The 23840-nt window shown below is 28.6% G+C and overlaps 2 protein-coding genes across 8 annotated transcripts in view; one reads left to right on the top strand and one right to left on the bottom strand.

Annotated features, from left to right (window-relative positions):
- Positions 1-1242: 1242 nt before the first annotated feature.
- On the top strand, positions 1243-5813 carry LOC139427162 (tigger transposable element-derived protein 6). Its single transcript, XM_087155757.1, has 3 exons — positions 1243-1636; positions 1799-2273; positions 5636-5813. The coding sequence occupies exons 1-3, from the start codon at positions 1243-1245 to the stop codon at positions 5811-5813; spliced, it is 1047 nt and encodes a 348-aa protein (XP_087011883.1).
- Positions 5814-6133: 320 nt separating this feature from the next.
- LOC107446168 (glycerol kinase 5) overlaps positions 6134-23840 on the bottom strand; it is an 85086-nt gene continuing 67379 nt past the window's right edge. For all 7 annotated transcript variants that reach the window (XM_087155871.1, XM_087155869.1, XM_087155870.1 and 4 more), the window contains 4 exons: positions 18837-18880; positions 9196-9359; positions 8859-8992; positions 6134-7225 (listed from right to left, as the gene is read on the bottom strand). In XM_087155871.1, the coding sequence (XP_087011997.1) occupies positions 7077-7225; positions 8859-8992; positions 9196-9359; positions 18837-18880 (491 nt within the window). In that variant the 3' untranslated portion in view covers positions 6134-7076. The remainder of the gene's footprint in view (positions 7226-8858; positions 8993-9195; positions 9360-18836; positions 18881-23840) is intronic.

Genomic DNA, 23840 nt, shown 5'->3' with positions numbered 1-23840 from the left:
TTTGACACTAATTTGATTGAAGAAAATTTAATCATTACAATTTTACTATTTATCAAAAAACGTGTGATTAATATAAGAGTTATGTATAATAGGCCATTGCATAAGATTTATGGATTGCATAAGACAGTCAAACAGTGTGGGATTAAATTAAAAAAAGAAAACTTTTAACAATTTACATAAATTATTAAATCAAATAGCAAAAATCAATAAAACAGCTTTGAAAATTATGTAAATCATATGTGTCTTTTAGTTCAGAACAAAAAAAGAAAAGTTTAAGGCACAAATTTAATGATTGGTGACATCAGGAAGCCAAATTTACCTTTGCTGACATTTATTTCTAAATAATATTAAGAAAAGCAATTTAACTAAAGTTATAGAAGATATTTAAAGAAAATTTTCAATTACAATTAGCATAATATTCTTTTTGATTTCAAAAAATTTAAATTTTGATTTTTAGCACAAAGTGATGAAAATAAATTGAGTAATGAAAGTGGTCATCAACTTTTGGAACAGGTAATAAAAGAACTGCCTTTAAAAAAAAAAATAGTAAGTTCACCAAAAGTTACATTATTGGTGATAAAAGAAAAGCTCATCCAGCACATTAAAATTGAAAGAATAATTGACTATGTTCACAACAGATTAATGAAATTATTAAATATTACAAATGAAATATACATAGTTTTGTTATGATAATTAAATTATAAAGCAGAGAATAAAATTTATGTCATCTGTCTACCAACGAACTTGTGACAACAGCTTTTCACTAACATGTAGACCAGTAATTCTCAACCACTGTGATGCAGCACTTTTAGGTGCCGCCAAATTTTAGAAATGATAAAGTAAAAATTATAATGCTTTTTCTTATTAAGAGTGATGTTTAAATTAAAGAAAAGTATATATACAGTGAAACCTGTGTATAACGATACTGTCTATAACGATAAACCTGTCTATAGCGATATTTCCTTGAGGTCCCGGTGAAATTCCTATTTACTCAATGTATTTTTAACCTGTTTATAGCGATAACCACTTTTCAGTTAAACATGTCTATAACGATAATATTTCCTCTTTTGATAGTTGATAGTTCCATTCCGATTTTTCTACCGTTGGAAAACGACTCACCATCGAGCTTAAATGTGAGATAACAAAATGTTTTTTTTTTTTTTTTCATCTCCTTTGTATGTAATATTCTTTCATTGTTTCTGAGAAAAAATGCCACTTTTAGGGGAAATTAGAGCAGTAGAAATGGGTGAAGAGGTATTGTTGGAGAGAGAGAGCTTCGTCAGAAATGCTGATGAAACTGGCTTATTTTATCAGCTCATGCCAGATAAAACAATGGCATTTAAGGGAGAAAATTGTAAAGGCGGTAAAAAATCAAAACAGAGATTAACTGTTCTACTTTGTGCAAACAGTACTGGAACTGATAAACTGAAGCCGTTCGTTATAGGCAAATACGCTAAACCTAGATGTTTTAAGAATGTGACAAGTTTACCAGTTGACTACAAGGCAAACAAAAGAGCCTGGATGACAGAAGAAATATTTAACAACTGGCTGCTTGATGTGGATAAGGAGATGAAAAGAAAGAAGAAAAAAATAGCTCTCTTAGTTGACAACTGCACTCCTCACAACAATCCTCCAAGTTTGAAAAATATAAAATTGTTTTGTTTTCCCCCAAATTGCACGTCGATTCTACAGCCATTAGATTTGGGAATAATAAAATGTTTCAAAGGATAGTATCGAAAAAGATTAGTTCAGAACGTTGTTTATAATCTGGATAATAAACTCCCAAATCCTTGTGCAGTTGATGTAAAAAATGCATGTGATTGGATTTCCGGAGGGTGGAATTCATTGACACAATCCACCATCCAAAATTGTTGGAAGAAAGCTTCTTTCTTTGAGGATAAAAGCAGCGGAAACGCAGAAACTGAGCTTACTGAAATCACTGATGAAGAAGAAAAATGTGTGGCAGGCTTAAATTCGATTGTCAGTGATTTCCAAAGATCATCTAATACATCATTTCTATTTAACGCAGATGAATTTTTAAATTTAGATAATGATGTGTTGGTTTTCAGTGGTGCAAGTGATGAAGAGATTTTAGCAGAAGTTATCCCGGGTGATCAAAGTGATGAGGAAGAAGCAGCTGACTGTTCTCAAAACAGGACTCAAATTTCACCCGAGAATGCCATATTGCTAATTAACACTTTGCAATATTTTGTTGCAACATTACCAAATGTAACTGATGTTCATTTGAATTCATTAGATGGACTGAAATCTATGTACATGGAAATGGCAATTGCTTCCAAAAATAAGCAAACAAAACTAACCGATTATTTATCTAAATAATTTCTGTTTTGATTAATAAAATTGTAAGTAAATTTTTCTTGTGTGCTGTTTCATAATTCTAAGTAAAATTTTCATTTGAAGCCTATAAAAGAAGTTTAATTTATCATTAGTTTTAAACGTATACTTTTAAATTTCAAACCTGTCTATAACGATAACCTGCCTATAACAATATTTTATTTAGGTCCCTACAGTATCGTTATAGACAGGTTTTACTGTATATATAATATTAAATACATGTAATTTTTCCACTCTTTGACAGCGTTAACATTTTTGTCGGAGAGAGTCCTGTCTCTGACAATCTTAAAATGTTCAAATAAATAGGAAATTAAAATTAATAATTAACAAAAGAAAACGAGCTAAATATTAACTTAGAAAAGAAAAGATATCGATCAAAAAAAAGCTATCCAATTAATAGTTATAAAAACAAATTAACGAGGAATCACAAAAAATAACAATAAATGTAAAAAAAACTAACAATTAATAACTAACAAAAAAAACAGTTAATTCCTTTATAAACATACTGTTGTTTTGTGGCACATTATTTTATTTTACATTCAAAATTATTATCATAAACTATTTTATACAGTTTATTATAGTTAGTAAACACATTTTGAACTTATTTTTTTCTGTGTGTTGACAAATTTCAAAATTATTAAAAGTGTGCCGCGACAAAAAAAAGAAGTTCAGAATCACTGATGTTGACATATATACTTGATAAAATATACTTCATATACATTAAATAAAATAGATAAAAAAAATTGTAAGGAATGTGGAACAAACATATTAGAATTAATACTTTTAAATTACAATAAAAAATGCCATTTTCCTCCCACAGTTTAGAACAATAAAATTTCTGAAATAAAATAATTTTACACTTTTTAGAGATATGTAATTAATATTATTTAAAAATAAGTAAATTTAAGATGGACTCCAAATACACAAGCTGATCCAAAACTAGAAAGAGTTGTTTGGAGTCTTGTTTAAAAAAAAAAAAAAAAAACTGCAATTATTTACAATTTATGAAAAACTATTTTAATCCATAGCTAAACACCTAAAATTTTACTTCATGCATAGTTTCAAAAGATAACATTTGATTTTTCATATTAACAGTTCTGGAATATTTATTCACTTGTATTGGCACCAAGATAAAAATTTGTAAGCTACCTCAGTTTTGTTATTTTTCAAAAGCCTGTTATTTCCATTAATAAAATGAATACTGATTAAATATGCTATAATTTATTCACAATTTTTCATATAGTGATTGTGATGCCACAATGGGCATTACACATTTTGTAGCTTTTAAAATTTATTTAACTTCCTAAATTTATCTTAATTGAATTTTAATTAAATTAAATCAATTATTTAATTATTATATTTTATAAAAAGCGAATATAAAATATTTTATTCCCTTCTTAACAATCAATGTAAAAAATAACTTTTTATTTTAATACTAAGTAAGGCTCATTAATTCACTGGCGCGACTAAATCGAAAACAAAAATCTATTTATAAACTCTTTCTTCTTTAATCCTTTTTTTCTTCTTTTTCATGAGAATGATTTATGATGTAAAACTTAAAATTGAACATGGTTACATTCCGAAATTATAAAAATAAAGAAAAATTCTCTCTAAGGGATCAAGAAAATAATTCTCTTCACATCGGGAATATTTTTTAAAAGATAAATATTTTACGGCTGGGATCAGAAGGTGGAAGTCTCTTGTCCAATCGCCAATAATTTGAAATTAAAAATAAAATTAATTCTAACCAACAGACAGTTAGGTGCATGGGAAGAGATCCATGGTTGGCGATTCATCAAAAGATAACATAGCCAAAAGTAAAACCAACCTCCTATAATCAATATTAAATTTGAAAATAATTTGGCAAAAGCCAATCACGAAGAAAACTGTCAGAGTTAGTATAACCATGTAACTGAAACATTTTCGTAAAGCACAATAATAACAAATAATTGTTTAGGGTTAAATTAAGTTATCCTATTATATGCTATAATTAAGTTATCCTATATTATATATTAGATTATACAGAAATAATTAGATTATCATGAGACTTATACAACAAACTTTGACAAATGTTTCTTAAGGCACATCCTAAAATAACAGTTGAATGTTATAGCCAAAATTAATTTAGTTTTTGACTAAAATGTATTGGGCAATTCATAAAATGAACAAACATTTAGCTAATTGACCACAATTTTGACTTTAATCATAAGGTATCGTCATGAAACAAAATTTTTTAGGTAAGAATTAAATAATATATTAACCGAATAGTAAAACATTAATGACTATACATAGATAACTGTTAAAACCAATAAAATATTATAAATACTGTTTATGATCAATCAATGCAATTTTTTGGCTTTCACTTAAAATAATAAGAATGAATTTACTATACTACGTTTCACCTTAAGTTGGCACTGCAGGGAAGGGTAGGAAATGTAATACTCCGCCTTTGAAAAGTAGTTCTTTGCTATTTTGGAACTAATTGCAGTTTAAATGCGCATACAAATATAAATAAATATTGTATAGTAAGAAAAGTTTATCTTGAAACATGTATTAGAAGTTTTTCATGTTTAAATGTATTTAACTTATAAATACATTTTCAGTAAAGCGAATGTACAAAGAAGAAGGTATTTTAGTTAGGCGCTGGACTAGTTTTCAAGGCCAAGGAATTGGCGCGTTGGCTATGTTTTTACATTGGTCAGTCAGCTCTTTTCATTTTTGTGCAGTTCTTAATTCGCTTTCTTCTACTCCCATCTCTTAATTGTTCTTTTATTTTGCTTTTTATTGGTCATAAACTGTTAATTTGTTGTTTTTTACTAGTTATTTATTGTTAGCTCGTTTTTTTATAGTTAAGAAATTTTTTTTGCATTAATTGTTAATTTGTTGTTTTTTACTAGTTATTTATTGTTAGCTCATTTTTTACAGTTATTAAATTTTTATTTTTGCATTAATTGTTAATTTTTTGTTGTGATTCCTTGTTAGACTTTTTTCTTCTTTTTTTGTTGCTAATTACTAAATGTTAGCATGTTTTTTTTGTTAGTTTGTAAGGTTAATTTAAACCAATCAATATATTTAATTCTTAGTTTTGAAATACAAAGCGAAAAAAGCTGAGAAATTCTTTCTCTTATGTAGAAAATATTAAGATATTTAAGTATCTGACAAAATATTTCGAGACTAACTAATTATACGGATTTTTCTCTTAAGCCTCCTTTCACCCGCAAAGATCCTGAAAAGTAAAGGAAGGTTCTGATATTTTAAAATATGTATTTTTTTTTTGAAGAAATGCACCTAACCACACAAGTAGAATTTTTCCTGATGAGAAATTGTGGATTGAATTCAATTCAGGGCGACCCCTCAAAGAGTTTGCAGAGTTCCTGTTGAGTGTAAGAGGATGGGATAAGGCAGCTGAAAACATAAGGGGGAGGCATACAAGCTGTATGTGCCCCCCATGTGGATAATTCTAAAAATCCAAATTTTTTACCATTTTTGAGAATCATTTTTTTAGGTAAGTTCTTTTGTCTCTTAGAAGCAAATATATTTCAGAAAAAAAAATTTCAGAAAAACATTTCTATTTTTTATTTATATAAAAAAAAGAACGGTATATAATAAAAAACATAGGTATAATATTTTTCATGATCAATGATATCATGCCTATGTTGACTTTCTTCCCCCCCCCCACAAAACACCAATGTGGGAAAAAATTAATGTACATTAATCTACAAAAAATAAGCATATAAAAATAAATATTTAAAACAATGTATTCATGCGCATCTATGCATTTCTTTTTTTTTTACTTAGATTTCAGCAAAAAATAATCTTTTCATATATATATTTTTTTCTGTTGTTTAAAAGTAGTTTCGTTTAGTTAATCATCGTTTAGTTAATCATCGTTTAGTTAATCATTTTGTTTAGTTAATCATAATAAGAATATCTGCTTTTTTAAATACTAATTAAGAAATCAGCTTACAACTAGTATCTTAAAATAATTATTAGAAATGCTATAAAAAAATCGTATTCTTTTCTGCAATCTCTTCAAAATTTTAGTACAATTCTTGGTTTTTTTTTTTAAAAAATATCGTCGTTTTGCTTTCTCAAACGCCAATACTGGCTACTCTCTCCTTTTTTTGCAACCTCATCCCCCAACCGACTTAAAGAGCAACCCAGTTTCCATGACAACGGCTGTAATCCGGTCTACCTGCCTTTCTCCCCAGTGCCAACTTGAGGTAAAATGGACTATAACTTGTGGTGTGTTTACAAAAGTGATCAAATTATAAATTTCCTGAATTTCCCAGAATATTATTAATAAGAGTTTGACCATCTCTGTTAAGAATTTCAAAACAATAAATATTCAAGACTTCACAAATTAAAAATGTATAATACTGGAACATAAAGAGTAAAAATAATATTTGCAACATTCATAAAATTAACTAAATAACAAACATAGAAATGTATTTACACTTCTTAAATTGAGCTTTATTAAAATAAGGTATATAAAAATAATTTCTTTCAAAATTAAATCAGTAAATAAATAAAATATTTCATCAAAAATATGAATTAAAAATATACATCATTATAAATACTTTGTATGTTCAATTGTTTATTTACAATAAAATACAGTACATTAAAAATTAGAATATATTTATGATCACTTTCTTTTTTTAATTAGTTTGGACTTAAAGCTGCACCTTAATCCTTTTCCTTCCTTCTTTAAGAAGTATAAACTAAACTTGCCTATTAATTATTGAATGAGAATAAGAATTTTTCCATGTAGCAAACTCTTCTTTAGCTCTCAATTTCAGATTTGAATCAGGAGAAAATATAGTACTTTTTGTAACTAATTGCTTAATTTCATCCTGATTTTTCCAAACACCTAAAACAAAAATTGAAGCCATGTTACAACTATAAAAGAACTATTGATAATTTATTGTAATTAACGTGTAGCATTAAACATAATAAATAACAACAAAAAATTGAAGGCAACAAAAAACATTTATTTGTGTAGGTATAACTAATAAAAAAATTTATTCAGTTAGTGACAGTAGAGGAGTATGAATCAAAAATTATCATCTACTCTTAGAACTAAATTATGGCAAAGTAATCAAAGCATGTGACAAGAGCATCACTAGAGAAGAGTCCCAAATCCAAAATCAAATTATTACTAGCACAATCGTAGATCTAAATTACGGCAAAATAATCAGTGCATGTGACAAGAGCATCAACAATCAAACTCTAATAAATTTACTTTTATTATCAACATTGTCGAATCTAGTTGTAAAATCTTATATTTTTGTAGAATCTCTCTATTTTAAAGGCTGAAAAAATACTAATAAATTCACGATAACTCTCAAAAGATACTAATGCAGTTGAATCCCACTTTAGGGAACGAAGCAATCGCTACACAATAACGAAAATTCATTATACCAATATTACGAATTTCAACATTAGCCAAAATTATTTTGTTACATAGGAATTTTTCGCACAAAAAAAAATTATAATAATAAATATCACATTTAATACAGTTTTGATCTATTTGTACTCTACATGTAGAAAATATCAATGTTCTAAAAGCTCACAAAAACAATTGATTTATTATCACTTACCTGTCAGAAATTACATAATCTGTAATTCTTTTCAGTACAAATGATTTATAACCAGTAGAAATTACAAACTTCTCAAAATTATGCACATTTTCAAAAAACTGAACTGGAAATCACTTTTATGGAAAGTCACATGTATTTTTACTTCTTCAAACATGTGTTGGGGTTTAGTCATTTCAGGGTGGTCCCTTACAAGTGATTCATCTTTTTTGACATGTCTCTTTTATAACTGAAACTTTTTATTTTGAAGAAGATTTTGATTATATTTGAATTCTGAGATTATTGTATACTTTCGAAACATGGAAAAGTGTTTCAATCACGAGAAAAAATGAGAACTGCTGCTACTTTTAACCTTTGTTAAATTGGATTACGAATTTTGTAATATTAGTATTTTAATTTATTATTTCTATTGAGATTCATTTGGGAATTCGGTAAATATTTGTTACTTTGAAATTTGCGCTTTTTCGGATTTTGATAAAACGGGATTTGACTGTAATTAGCCTATTTCGAATAAACCAGCACCTTAAAGAAGTAAATAAAAGCATTTAAGTACATCTAAACCTTTAATAGAGTACAGATTAAACAGAAGTGTTATTTTAATTATGAACTTCAAAAAATTAATGAATCAAAATTATTACATTTTCATTTTTGATCTAGCATACTATAAAGCTTTAATTTTCTAGCACCTTTGTTAATAGACAAACTTTTGATTTGTTTCTCCTTCATACACTATTTTTCTATCAATAAATGAAGATAAAACTGCAGATTAAAACATGGTTTTCTATATGCCAGGCTATCTGTGGGTTCAAATAAATAATTTATAGCATTTCAATTTATTTTAAAGAACACAAAGTATAAGTTTTATTCAATGTAAATGATAAAAAAAAATCATTCAATTCTACTTACCAGAATATAATCCAGCAAGTAATGCAGCCCCACAACTAGAACTTTCTGTATTGTTTAATCTGCTTATTTTTCTTTCTGTCACATTAGATGCCAATTGAACAATAAAGTCATTTTTGGCCACTCCCCCAGCAACACTAGAAAAAAAGACAGCTATTTACTGTAACATTAACAAGTAAAAACTTAACAGTAACAAATGTAAAAGAAGTATTGAACAAGTATTGTGGAAGATAAAATTTAATGCAAAAAAATTAAAGAATATTATTCAAAAGAATCACTGGCCTAAGACTACAAAATATTTAAATGCACTATTGCAAATCTAAAACAAGTATATACTCACCAAAATAAAGAATCTCTACAAATCTCATATTTGCTTTGAACTATTTTGTACAACTCACAAACTTGAAAAGATAGAGCCTCTAAGATTGATCGAACTAAATGTTCTTTTGAAGTATGAGTAGCTATTCCAGTGAAAGATGATGAAAAAGCTTCCCCTTTAGAATGCTTTAAAAAATAGATACAATTAATATATTTTAGACAGTATGCCAAAAGTGCAATTTTATTCTCTCATAACTTTCAAAATATAAAACATGAATAAGAATTTTCTTTTGAAATTTAAAAACAAGAGAAATAAATATGCAGTTAAACTCTGTAAGACTAGCTATTTTGTTTATAAAATTCTATAACAGATTTAATTTTTTAAATGTAATTTTTTATTTTTTTAAAGAGAGATTAAATTAATTTTTTTTATATAAATAATGTTAACAAGTATAATTCAATCTGTGCATAAAATATCCAATTCTATTCAGGAGCATTGTGACATGCGTGAAAGAATGTTTTAAATTTTAATTTATTTTTTGCCTAACTGTGACAAAAAGTTCATAGGTCTTAAATGGGAAATCAGCGCTTATAAATAAATTACATGAAAGTTCTTAATTTAAGAACTAAACTTGATACAGAGTGATAATGTTTAAGAAAAAGTGATCACTAAACTTAATGTAGAAAAGATAACTTTATGTATTGCTAAACTTAATGTAGAAAAGATAACTTTATGTATTGCTAATCAATTGAATTTGGCTAGCTTATTTATTTTGGTTATTTTTATAAGTTAAGGTTAGAAGATAATTCTAATTCATTCTATTGATATGTTGCTGAGATATTTGATGTAACAATTTAAAATGGTATATATAAAATCTATTTTTAAAAACAATGCATTAAGTTGTATCATCTACGTATTCTTAAATAAGAATTTAAAGTATGTACAATACTATGTGGAAAGCTGAATGTTAAATTCAAATGAATTATTTATAACTGATGAAAATGATTCATATATTTAAACATGAGATTAAGTTAGTTAAATAAAAAATATTATGATTCAAAAATAAAAAAGTTTTTAATTAGTTTTAAAATTTTTCAAATATAAAAATAAACTAAGTGTAAAGTAAACAGAATTATTCATAAAAAATGATGAGAAATTCGTATATGTAGCTATCCTGAGAACAGAACATATATATACACACATTATATTATATATATATACAGTAGCGAGCCAATTAACCGGGAAGCTCGGGACCATTGCTATCCCGGATGTCTGAATTTCCTGGTTTTCTTCCCTTTTTCCCCTGGCCAAAAGAGCCGCTAATCAATGTTTTAGCAAACCCAAATTACAAGGAAAAAGTGAAACACATTTTAAAATAAGAAAAAAACGAAAAAATCTTAAAAATTAAAAAAAAAAACGGTCGAAAAATATTTAAAAGGATAAAAACATTTGCAAGTTTAGACAAGAAAAACAAGTTTAAAAAATATGAAATTCGAATATTTATTTTTTGATAATAATTAAAATCCTCAAATTAACTAATATAAAACAAAACTAATAATTAAAAAACACAATATATTTCATACCTAATTATATGGGGGGGGAATGATGAGAGGAAAACTTATTAATCTAAATAAAAACAACACTTGAAAATTATCGAACGGAAACAATATTTAAAAAAGGCACTAACATAAATATTAAAACCTGGAACAAGGCAGGATATTATAAGATCAACGGAATAAAAAAAAATAAAAAAACAACTTAAAGATAAAAATTTTGAATAAAAAGAATTCATTTATTGAGTACAAAATTTTTCTTGAAAAGAAAAAGAAAACTCAAAACAAAATCAAAATTAAAAAAAGAAAACTGCTTTCTGCTTCATAAAATAATCATCTGCTTTTTTAACGTGATTTCACATCAAGAAAAACTTGCTAATGATACTGCATTTCTAAAAAATCAAAATTTATTTTTTAAAAAAATGTATTGTTTTGTTAATCAATGTCAAATACATGAATATAACTGGTGATTAAAAAACGTTTTGTTCCTAATAAATAATGCAATATCCGAAATAATAAAATAATTCATCATAATAAATCAAGGATAACAAAAACTGAGTAACTAAGTGGATTTAAAATAAATCTCACATGTCAATACAGAAGAATACAGCCAGAAGTCATACATGTCAATACAGCCAGAAGTTTCAAGTTCCATAACTGGGACATTCATTGATATGCCTGTGCAATGCATTTTCCCCATCCCCTCGTAAATCAAAGAGAAAACAAAATCAGCATGCCACATCCTATCCACTCACTGAAGTTTGATTGACGACAGCTTATCAGAAAAACAGCCGACACACAGGAGAGAATAAAACATTTGTCCCTTCCCTGCCCCCTCTGGATCTAATGATCTTCAAGGTCGGGGAAGAATTGAAGTTTCTCTGGGCAAAGGAGAAGAATTCCCCCCTTTTCCTCTACTCAACTTTAAGGATGAGTCAAATTTCCACTTTTTTTTAAATAATCGTTATACTTCAAAATAGCGGGAATACCAAGCAAAATTCTTCCTGGTTTCCTGGATGCCGGATAAATGGTTCTCAACTGTATCATATTATTTATATATTTTTTATTTCTAATGGCAGATTATGAACAGTTACAACAGAAAACAATAAAAAGAAAGAGTACAACAAAAAATGCTGAAACAGAGTTCACTAATCTAACATATCTCTAGCCTCCAAATAGCGCTTGGGGAGAAAAGTCTTGCCTAGAGCAAGACAGTGGAGTAGATGTGCGAAGACCTCTCCAGAACTCCACAGTGTGCATATCAGGGAAGGAACAATTTTGAGTCTATAAAGATTTTTTCCTAGGCAATTATGTCTGGTAGCTAGGTGGAATTCAGCCACTGCTCTATGCCTTGGGCCAAATTAGGATGGAAACACGGTTATTGGTCTTCCTGAGCACCGACTTTAATAGATATTTTAATACAATTTTTAATAGTATGAAAGGGCATAGGACGAGAAATTCTTTGCATAATTAAAGCATTTTTTTTAGCCAGGAAGTCAACTTTCTCGTTGCCTGGAACTCCACAGAGGGCAGGAACCCACTGGAGTACTATAGTTTTCTCAAGTGATGCCACGTTTTTAAGATAACAGCAGTCCAATATGTCCTGTGTTTTGGGATTATTGTCAGAAACGATAGCCAACAGAGCAGCTCTACAACGGCTGATGATAACCGCTCTTGTGAATTTTTCTAAGTGACATTGCCGCTAGGACAGAGCTGTGCAGATTGCAGCAATTTCTCCGTCAAACACAGTACCCTATCCCACAGTGACGCAGGAAAAAAGATGTTGGAGAAAACTCTGGCATTTGCGTTAGGGCTATCAGACAAGGGGAATCCCTTGGTAATGATATGGAGCAACTCTGGTTCAGGGTAAAAATCGTTTAATACTTCGAGAGCAAAGGCTCTCCAAATAGAAGGATCCATATTACTTTTAGTTATCTCTTGACCCAAATCAAGATTAATCCAGAAAGATTTCAATGAATTGGATTTTGTGGTTGGATGAGTAATTCTAGTTTATGATTTACCAGCTTGCAGAGAGGGACTATCCACACGCTGCAATATACACTGACTCGCTCTCCTCATTGCAGGTCCTTGGCGACTCAACTCCTGAACTTGCCATCATCGAAGACACAAAATCACTGTGGAGACAAAACATTAAATGCCATTGGGTAAAAGCGCATTACGGGATTAGAGGCAATGAGGAGGTGGATCAGGCAGTCAAACAGACCATCAGCATCGGTCAGGTCAATATGGAGGTCCGGAGCACAACTGCCCAGATTAAAACCTTCTTAAAAGCTCATAATATGAAACAGTGGAAATTAGAGTGGGAGAATTCTGACACCGGCAGACGTTCAAATTTTTCAAAGACCCTTCAATAAAACGCCTGCAGGCTGACTTTTATCTAAATAAATTTTTAACTGGTCACGGGACGGGATGTTTGGGGTACACCAAAACAGGTTATTTAACAAAACTCCTAACTGTAATTATTGTCAAATTGAACAGACCATAGACCACCTCGTATCTGACTGTGCCCACTTCCAGACACTCTGTGGAGATCAATTTGAAGGTAAAAGCCAACATCAGTGTTACACAGAGTTGGCCAGCAAGAATAAAATCAAAACAATCATCAAGACCACGCTTGAAGAGGTACTGGCAAATATAATAATCTAGCATGAGAACCTGCCTGCTGCAGACACTTAATCACTTATCTTGTCCACTTAGGTTTTACCAATCTCTAATGTTATTCGGGTGTCTCACTGTTTTTATCACGTTTTAGCACCTTTTAGCCTGTTGCATTTAAACTGTCTACTCAGATTTTGTTTTGATGTTGTGATTGTTTTAACTCGAGTTTTGTGCTTTACAAGCTGATTTTTAACCAATTTTCTTGTTCTTAGCATTAATTTATTGTTTGATTTTAATTGTTTTTATTTTGGACTTCTGGCTTCTCTTATTCTTAAACAATTCTAAAATTGGCTTTACTATTTTAGATTTTACAAGATTCCCTTTGATTTTAAACTTCTTCTGATTTTACAAGCTAGTTTGGCTTTTGATTTTACAATTTACTTGATTTAAATGTTCTCTTAGATTTATCTATCTTAACACCTTTTTTTTTCATTTTTAAAATCATCTTTTATACTGGGCTGCCTTATACTGGTGTTTTATCCCCTTGCAAGATTTTACTTTTCTATGGTTTATTTACAATGGTTTCAATTTTGTAGTTGACGCCAACCCAGTTTCAGTGGTTGTTTATTGTGATTTATTAGTGAATCATTGTGTAACTTACTTGTTTTTATCATTGCCTATTGTTGTGGTTTGTTTGTATCAATGCCTATTATGTTGTGAAACTTAATCTTTCTTAAATTGTGAATTTAAAAAATTACGCCATATGCTCTATTAAGGGCAGGTCGGTTATTTATTTATTTACTTATGATTTAAACCAAATGAATTTTTTAGCTGAAGAACATACTGCAGAAAGCCTGTGTGGGTCTTTAAATTTCTAGTCAGGTCTTGATTGACTTCCTTCCAGAGTGAAAAACACCCAGGCACTCTAATGATCTTTTCCCAGAGTATTAAGGCTTTCGCTTGAATAATGGTTCTTAAGGGCTTATTACCAGTCAGCATAAGCATGGAATCCATCAGGGTAGTCTTTACTGCTCTAGCAACAATACGTAAGGACTGATTTTTTCCAGGGTAAAAAGAACATTTTCTCCGGCCACAACAAATCAAAAGGGGGTCTAACCCCTGCCTGCTCCTTAGCAAGAAATCTGCTAGTTTCCAGGTAGTAGTTAAGTCTTCTCACAACTATTTTCACCATAGCCTTCCCTGCATTACTAGTAAGTTATATAGGTCTATAATTCTGGAGATTATTAGGATATTTGTCCTTCTTAGGTATGGGTATAATGATAGAGGTTCACCATTCAGCTGGTACAATACCAGTATTCCAAATTAAATTGAAAAAGGTCCAAAGCGCTTCAATTGCCCTAGGGCAGAGATGAGAGAAACTCTGAATGGATTCCATCTGCACCAGGCAATTTACCATAAGTAAGGCTTCTTACGCCCGTATTCACCAACACGGATTACCTCCAGGTAATCTATGGGTAAGAGTAAAATCACGAGTTTAATGCGAAACGTTATTCTCCAGCCGAAATTTCGCCAAACTCGCAGATTTCATCGACAGCTCTGACTCTCCGGGCAACCCTCCGTTTTTGCCGAGTTATCGGAGGGTAACCTATTCACGAGGAGCTTGTAAACAAACAAGATGGAGGATTCTATCGCTGCGTTTGAGCTTGAAGATCTTGAATTTCTTGAAACTGTTGAAAGAAGGGAAAGATATGTCCCAACTATCAGAAATAATGACCTAGAAGAGTTAGATGAAATAGACTTTATTGAAAGATATCGTTTCTTAAAACTGACGATTGAAGAACTGATCCCCAAAATTGGCAGTAAGTTGGAATCTGATGCAGATCGGAACAATGCCTTAACTCCAACGGAAAGTTTTAACTGCTGTAAGATTTTATGCACTTGGAAACCAGCAAATAACATGTTTATATTATATAACAGCACGTGTTTATATTATATACAAAGTCACATGGTTTTACCTCGCCCAATCAAAGGCCTCGTTATATTTCCTCCAAGAGTTAAACTCGAGTTGTGAAATCCTCTGTTAAAAACGGTTGGAGAATAAAAAGCGAGGGTTAATCCGAGAGTAACTCTGAACCGTGGATATTCCGATCCCCGAGTTACTCTCGAATTTAACTCGGCGTGGTGAATACGGGTGTTAGAGCATAGGTCAATTCATTTGGAGTAATGCATGCTTCAAAAACTGATTCTGCACAAGGTTCAAATTCTGACTGCTGTGTGGTTTTTTGTTTAACACCGGACGAATGTATTTTTGCGTGCTTTTTCTATTAACCCCACAGAAATGCTGTGCAAAAGCATCTGTAACAGAAGAGTCCGAAGTAAGTTTTTTTTTTATCTTCAACTATAAAAGATTGTTTAGGTGAGCCAACTGGATCATTCATTAGGTTGCCTATAAATTTAAACATTGTTTTACCATCAGTTTGGTAGTTTATATTTGAAATAAATTTATATGTATATATATATCTACATATATATATATGTATATATATATCTACATATATATATATATATATATATATATATATATATATATATATATATATTTAGTGATATATTTTCAGCTATAGTGACTTGAGATTTAATAGCCACACAAGTTGCAAGTCTCAAAATGAAGTCAATACTTTATTTCACGTGGTAACGATCAAGTACTATCAATATTTCATTCAATGATTAAGTACTAAATCAACACTTCAGAGAAGTTTAATAATTAACCCATTCTTCAAATAAGTTGAATTTTATACATATATATATATATAGATATTATATAGATATATATAGAGAGATATTTATATATATATATATATATATATTAAGTTATAGTGATAGATCATTTAACAGCTACACAAGTTGCATCACTGAAAATGAAGTCAATACTTCATTTCATTAATACTTAGTACTTCAATACTTCATAAAGTACAAAGTCAACACTTCAGAGAAGTCAAATAATTAACTCATTATTCAAATAAGTTGAATTCTTTTATTTAAAAAAACTTTAATTTAAAAAAATAAAGCACATAAAGTGATTAGTAATTACAATATTAGCTTATGTTGTTGTCATAGGTCAGTAAGGCAAGGGGTGCTATTGTTCTTGTTTTCCAGAGGCGCAATCTATAGCCAAGAATTTGACTTCTGCTACACCCTTTCTATAGGGCATTCATACATTCACAGATCATAATTGTGACCTGAACAAGAGAATGAGCAATCTTTAATTTAGTATCCCTAGAGGTATAATTTGTTATGGGAACATGGAAGATTTTGTGACCCGATAGATGTAAGGTGCACCAGTCACCATTTACTACACGGGGAGTCTTCGGTCGGCTGCATTCGAACTCCCGTTCTCAGGGACTTGAGTCCAGCCCCCTGCCAACCATGCTATCCCGGCCCAATACTAGTTTATAAATAAATGGTATTTTATTCCAACTTCAATTAAAGTATTTAAAATTCATAACAATAAGTGAAATATTTAGGAAAAAAATGTGTTTACCAATTCAATCACAAGCCTAGAAATTAGAATGTAATAAGCAATTTTTACTCAAAATGATTGCTATATGTAATAAATAAAAATTTTACTATTTTTTTTAATACAAAACACAAAATAACTAACACTTGTGGCTTTCCTTAGTCAGAAATTGAAAAAGAAGTACAAGATAAATTTGAACTTATTGGACACTTGGCGATTGCAGTAGGAATTTGCAATGATAAAGTGCAAACGTGGTGGGAGAACAAAATTACATTAACCTAAACCGCAATTCGATATTCTTTTTTTCCTCGTCGACTAGCCACAATGAATAAAATAAAGTAAATAAATTAATGAATGCTTCTGCAGGTGTTTTTAATTAACATTTTCATTCTTTTTCGAAATAAATTATTCATCTTATCTCCTTTAAAATTAATTAGATAAATGTATATTATTTTTACCTGAATGAAAGAAAACTTTTTTCATGCAACTTGCGTTATTCTGTAAGCTTGTGTTGCTCATTTGGAAATTAATTTGTTAGTTTGCGATGAATAAATTGTTGTAAAAATAACTCATTAATTTCTTTTTGTATAAAAAATTTTTATTTCTTTTGATAACATAATTCTTTTTAAATAAATTAATGAATGCTTCTGCAGGTGTTTTTAATTAACATTTTCATTCTTTTTCGAAATAAATTATTCATCTTATCTCCTTTAAAATTAATTAGATAAATGTATATTATTTTTACCTGAATGAAAGAAAACTTTTTTCATGCAACTTGCGTTATTCTGTAAGCTTGTGTTGCTCATTTGGAAATTAATTTGTTAGTTTGCGATGAATAAATTGTTGTAAAAATAACTCATTAATTTCTTTTTGTATAAAAATTTTTTATTTCTTTTGATAACATAATTCTTTTTAAATAACTTATTTCATTCCTTTTATTAAGCTTAAAAGGGGGCTTTCTCACTAAACAAAAGGAGATATTCAATGATTAGATTAGTGATTCTCAACCTTTTTTTTTTTGTTGTCATGTCACACTTTTAACAATTTCGAAATTTGACGGCACATAAAGAAAAAAATAAGTATTAAGTTGTTTATTTCTCTATAATACACTGTGTAAAATAGTTTATGATAATAATTCTGAATGTAAAATAAAATGTACTACAAAAACAACAGTTCATTATTAAGGGATTAATTACAAATTAACTGTTCTTTTTATTTTTTTTCTATTTATTAATTGTCAGAGGGTTTTTTATAGTTAGTAATTGTTAGTTTTTTGCTAATTATTAATTTTTAGCTTTTTTTGTCAGTTATCCTTTGTTAATTTGTTTTCTTTTGTTAATTAATAATTTTAATAGTCATTAAATTTCTAACTATTATTAACATTCCAAGATTTTCACACCGCTAAAGTGTGGAAAAATTATAAAAAGTATGTATATAATATCGTTTGGCTGACCACCTGACCAGAACATCTGCTCCTGCACACCAGAGCCCAAGGTCAAGAAAACTGAGATAGGCACAGTAGGCCTTGGCCCTCTATGGGCTGTCGCGCCACTGAGTTTTTTTATGTATATAATATATATATATATACATTTCTTTATTTTAAACTTTACTTGTAACAAATAAAACATTATAATTTTCACTATAGCATTTTTAAAATTTGGGGGCACACAAAAGTTCCGCGGCACTGAGGTTGAGAATTACTAATCTGATTACTAAAAAATTTATAGTTAGAAACATATTTATTCTCAACTCATTGTGAAATAGATTAAAAACTTCTAACTATGTTTTCTACGATTGTCTAACTTTAAACTCAGAATAAATAAAAAAATTTGATTTTTTTTACTTAAATTTTTTTTAAAAAACTAATTTCATTCATTTTATTAATCTTAAAAGGAGGCTTTCTCACAAAAAGAAATTTTCATTGATTAGGGCATTTTTTTAATAAAAATTGTTTTAAATATTTTACAAGAGTAAAGAAAAATTAAAAATAGACATAATTTGACAATACATACTTTAGATACATTTGCTCCAGGAAGAAAATAAACATTTCCATTATCTAGAAAAGAAAAATATATTGTATTAAAACTGGGTTAATATTCAATTTCCTGACTTTTCCAGGTTTTCTAGATATATTTTTAAAAATTTCTAGTACAATACGGAAGTATGTACCAACAGATTGTGACATAAGGTAAAAAACTTCGAAAACTTTATGTGCACAAAATCGATCATACATGTTTTGTATTTAACATAATTTTTTTTAAACAAGATTTATAATTAAATTACCTACCAATGAAGAATATCTCATTTTTATAGTAATTAATTTAAGAAAAATCTTAGTTCTTACAAGAATAGCGATGTTGGATTTTTAAAATCACATAAATATGAATCACAATATTGGATTTTAAATTCGCGTGAATAGGAATCACGTTACTGGATTTTAAAAACGCATGAATACGTATCGCAAAATTAAATTTTAAAAACGCATAAATATACATCATGAAATTGGATTTTTAAACCATGTGAATATGAATCACAACGTGTAACTTTAAAATTAGGTCTATACGAAAATTGATATTAAATATTCAAATCTCGTGAATATGAATCGCGATATTAGCGGATTCCAGCTCAGCTCCAAATATTCAAAATGGCGAAAATCTGCCAAACCAAAAAAATCATATTAGCAGAAGAATCATGTGCATGTAAATAACTTGTCAGCAGGAATTAGCAAAAGTTTTTAAATTTGAAGTTTAGATTGAGGAATTCCGTGTAAGTTTCATTGGATTATAAGTTTTTGATTAACGAAAAAGTCAGAGAACCAATGCTCTTGAAAAACATGGAATTCCGCGATACTCCCCAAAAAATCATATACCCAGCTTTTAATTTTTAGACCCGGTAGGATAATACAAGAAACACGGAATTTCGGGGTAACACCTGTGATGTCACAATAGGCATTACATATTTCCCAGCTTTTAAAATTTCTTTACTTTCTCAATCTTATTTTTTTTTAATCATTCTTAAACGAACTTTATTTAAAATAAAACAATTGTTTAATTTTTATTACATCTTATAAAAAGCGAATATAAAATATTTTATTCTTTTCTTAATAATCTATGTAACGGATAATTTTTTATTTCTATACTAATGTAAAACTCAGTAATTCACTGTCCCGACTAAATCGAAAGTCCATTTTTAACTCTCTATTCTCTATTTCTTGCCACAAAATGTTTTTAGTTACATGGTTATACTAATTCTCACAGTCTTTTTTGCGATTCGTATTCGCTAAATTACTTAAAATTTTCATATTGATTATGAGGAATTGACTTTATTTTTGGCTATGTAATCTGCCGATAAATTGCCAACCATGGATCTCTTCCCATGCTCCTAATTATCCGCGGGGAACAATTAATTTACTTTCGAATTATTGGCGATTGTACCGGTCCCAACCGAGGAATATCTATCCTAACAGAAATTCCCGATGTTAAGATAATTATTTTCTTGATAAGTTTAAGGGTTGTTAAAGGGCTTTCTTGATAAGTTCTATTCCTTATTTTTCTAATTTTGGAATGTGGCCAAGTTTGATTCAAGTTCTACATAATAAATTAGTTTTTTCTAAATGATTTTATTCATTTTTCTGGAATGCCTACATCAGATCCAAATTAAGATGTAGCTGAAACACCCATAATACTCCACCATGGACTAAAACTGCTACTAATACCCCTGTGACAATGCAATTGACAAAATACAGTGAATGACAAAAAATTAATATTTGTACTTTATAGATTACATTTTATTTTGATAAAAATTATAACTCCAAAATACATAGAAAAAAAGGCATTAATAACAATAAAAATATATCATGTAAAAGAAAAAATATATAATTTTGTCTTACTTAGACAACACCTAAAATTTTTGTTTTAATCCTGCAATTTGTGATTCAAAAACAGTAACTTCTGAAGAAATATCACGGTTTAATTTTGTATCTGTTTAATTTAATTTTATACATTGCATCTGCATGTTGTGAATGATAAAAAAATGGAGGAAAGTGAAATATTTAAAATAAAGTGTAGTCTTTACGTAAATTAAAATACAATTTTCTACATAATTTTTAAAGATACTGAAGAGATACAATCATAATCTCACTCTATCAATGAATCATTTACTTATTATTAATAAAGATTAACTTACTATTAACATAAATAAGTAAGGTTCAAGAAAATGTGGCAACAATTGTTGCCAAATGTTCTACAAATACAGCTAAAATCAAATGCCTAGGTGAGAAATTTGTTGCCTTGAAATATAGGAAATATTAACGAAAAATAGTTTTTTCATTGAATTTCATGCTTTAAAAAAATACTGTACTAATTTTATTGTTTGGAATTTAAATTCGTGGTATTAAAATGAATAACAGAAAGAGCCGATACAAAAGTTTAAAATTTAAATTTCAAATTTTCATGTTGTGCTGTGCTTTTAAGCACTGACATTTTGATTGTTCATTAATAAAATATTTTTTGCTTGTTTAGAATTGACTTTATTAGAAATTTCATAATTTTTAAATGATTAATTTTTAATGTGATATGCATTAGTTCTTACTTTATCCATTTAACTCATTTATTTGGTCTCAGCATTTTAATCTCTATGTTGAATCTATTTACTATTATCATTTTAGCTTTTTTTCACTTACTATTAAATAAACACTAATCTTTAATCATTACGGGCTAATGAACCTGATTAGTTTAAGGGTGTTATAGATGACAATAATTAATTATTAATGTGCACCATGAATTATGAAATTGTAAAGTTTGATTTTTTTTTCTCAAGTTTGACTACACTCTTAAGTTTTTGGACCACTAAATTAATATGTAGGTGGTCCTATTGGACCACTAAATTTTCATTGCTTGTGTGACCCTTATAAATATGTAATGTAAATTCAAAAATAAACATCCTCTTTAAGATTTGATAACAATAATAAATGCTAAAATTTAATTATTAAATTTATTACTATTTTTTCCTATACACAAATACTCTGCATTACAGATACTACGATTACAAAATCATCTCGCAAAAACTAATAAATATAAAAGCATTCTGAATTCAATAGTGATTAAAATCTTATTTAATCAACTAACTAAAATAATATTTCTAAAAATCTGACTTTTCAGTGATGTGATTTTTTTTCTATTTGTATTTCTTTTATTGAATAAAAAATTAAAGCAAATTTGTTAAAAAAAAGCAAAGAAAAAAAAAGATATTTCTAACCCTTTATTATGAAGAAAAGAAAATCAAATCATAAACAGAGAGAAGAACATTAAAATTTTTTAGAAATGTACGTCTTCACAAAACCAAAGCATAATTAGTTTGAAAACTTTTAATAAAATATACAAAAGTAAGTATGAAAACAAAAGTAAACAATGATGTTAACACCAAAAGCATACAAGGAAAAAATTAAGAAAGAGCTAATTATGTAACTATCTTCTAATATCGTTAAGTACAATAAATAAAATAATGGAAAAAATAAAGGGTAAAAAACGCAATATATCTGTTCATTTATTAAAAAATAAAATTTTAAAACAAATGTATTGTTTTATAATTTCCATGTTAACAGCAATTCCCCTGCTTTATGTGGATTCTTATAGACAAGTTTAATTAAATTCATTAGTCAATCCTCTGAGAAAGAGCAGTGTTTCCCAAAGTGCGGTATATTGGTTCGAGTACCCCCAGAGGTACTGGAACAGTGTAGCAGGGGTACACGTTCTAATGCGAAATATATTGCAACAAACAAACATTTTGAAAATTTTTATTTAAAGAGAAAGCTAGTCATGAAAATTTACAAATAAGTATTTTTCTATTCACTATTTTTGAAGAGTTAACAGTTAATAATAAGCGGTGTCAACAGCGAGTTGTGATTTTTAACTTAGGTGCAATTTTTTTATAGTAAAGGTTTGTAATAATTATTTTGATTATTTTTATAAAATATAATTCTTATCCCTAACATAGAATATGGATCGCTGACTAGTGCAGTAGAGAACCAATTAACTGGGATGCTCGAGATCATCGCTATCCCAGATGTCTGAATTTCCCGGTTCTCTGGATGTAATAATTATTTTGATTATTTTTATAAAATATAATTCTTATCCCTAACATAGAATATGGATCGCTGACTAGTGCAGTAGAGAACCAATTAACTGGGATGCTCGAGATCATCGCTATCCCAGATGTCTGAATTTCCCGGTTCTCTGGATGTAATAATTATTTTGATTATTTTTATAAAATATAATTCTTATCCCTAACATAGAATATGGATCGCTGACTAGTGCAGTAGAGAACCAATTAACTGGGATGCTCGAGATCATCGCTATCCCAGATGTCTGAATTTCCCGGTTCTCTGGATCGGCGAAAAGTGCCGTTAATCGATGTCTTATCAACCCAAATTACAAGAAAAAAGTCAAACACATTTTAAAATAAGAAAAAAACGAAAAGATCTGATAAATTTTTTTAAAAAAATGGTAGAAAAATAACATTTGAAAGGATAAAAACATTTGCAAGTTTAGACAAGAAAAACAAGTTTAAAAAACACAAAATTTGCATATTTATTTTTTGATAATAATTAAAATCCCCAAATTAAACATAAATAAAAACATAACAAAAATAAAACCAAATTTAACAAAATTAAAATAAAACAAAACCAATGATTAAAAAACGCATTGTATTTCATACTTAATTATACAGGGGGAGGGGGAACAATAAAAGGAAAACTTATTAATCTACATAAAAACACTTGAAAATTATCGAACGGAAACTATATTTAAAAAAGGCACTAACATATATATTAAAAACCTGGAACAAGGCAGGATATTATAAGATCAACGGAATTAAAAAACAAAAAAAAAAAACTTAATGATAAAATTTTTGAATGAAAAGAATTTATTGAGTACGAAATTTATCTTAAAAAGAAAAAAAAACTGAAACGCAGTGGAATCAGAAAAACAGAATCAAAATTAAAAAAAGAAAACATCAAG

Source organism: Parasteatoda tepidariorum, chromosome 12, assembly GCF_982258835.1.
Source record: "Parasteatoda tepidariorum strain Cologne lab strain chromosome 12, Ptep-v5.0, whole genome shotgun sequence".
Lineage (NCBI taxonomy): Eukaryota > Metazoa > Arthropoda > Arachnida > Araneae > Theridiidae > Parasteatoda > Parasteatoda tepidariorum.
This window is presented reverse-complemented; position numbering and strand designations above follow the sequence as displayed.

Excerpts from the sequence above, each read along its gene's own strand:
- LOC139427162 (XM_087155757.1), top strand. The coding sequence starts at position 1,243 with ATGGGTGAAGAGGTATTGTTGGAGAGAGAGAGCTTCGTCAGAAATGCT. Across the intron at positions 1,637-1,798 it reads TCCTCACAACAATCCTCCAA|TTGATGTAAAAAATGCATGT; the intron begins GTTTGAAAAATA and ends ATCCTTGTGCAG. Across the intron at positions 2,274-5,635 it reads TTAGATGGACTGAAATCTAT|AAATGCACCTAACCACACAA; the intron begins GTACATGGAAAT and ends TTTTTTTTGAAG.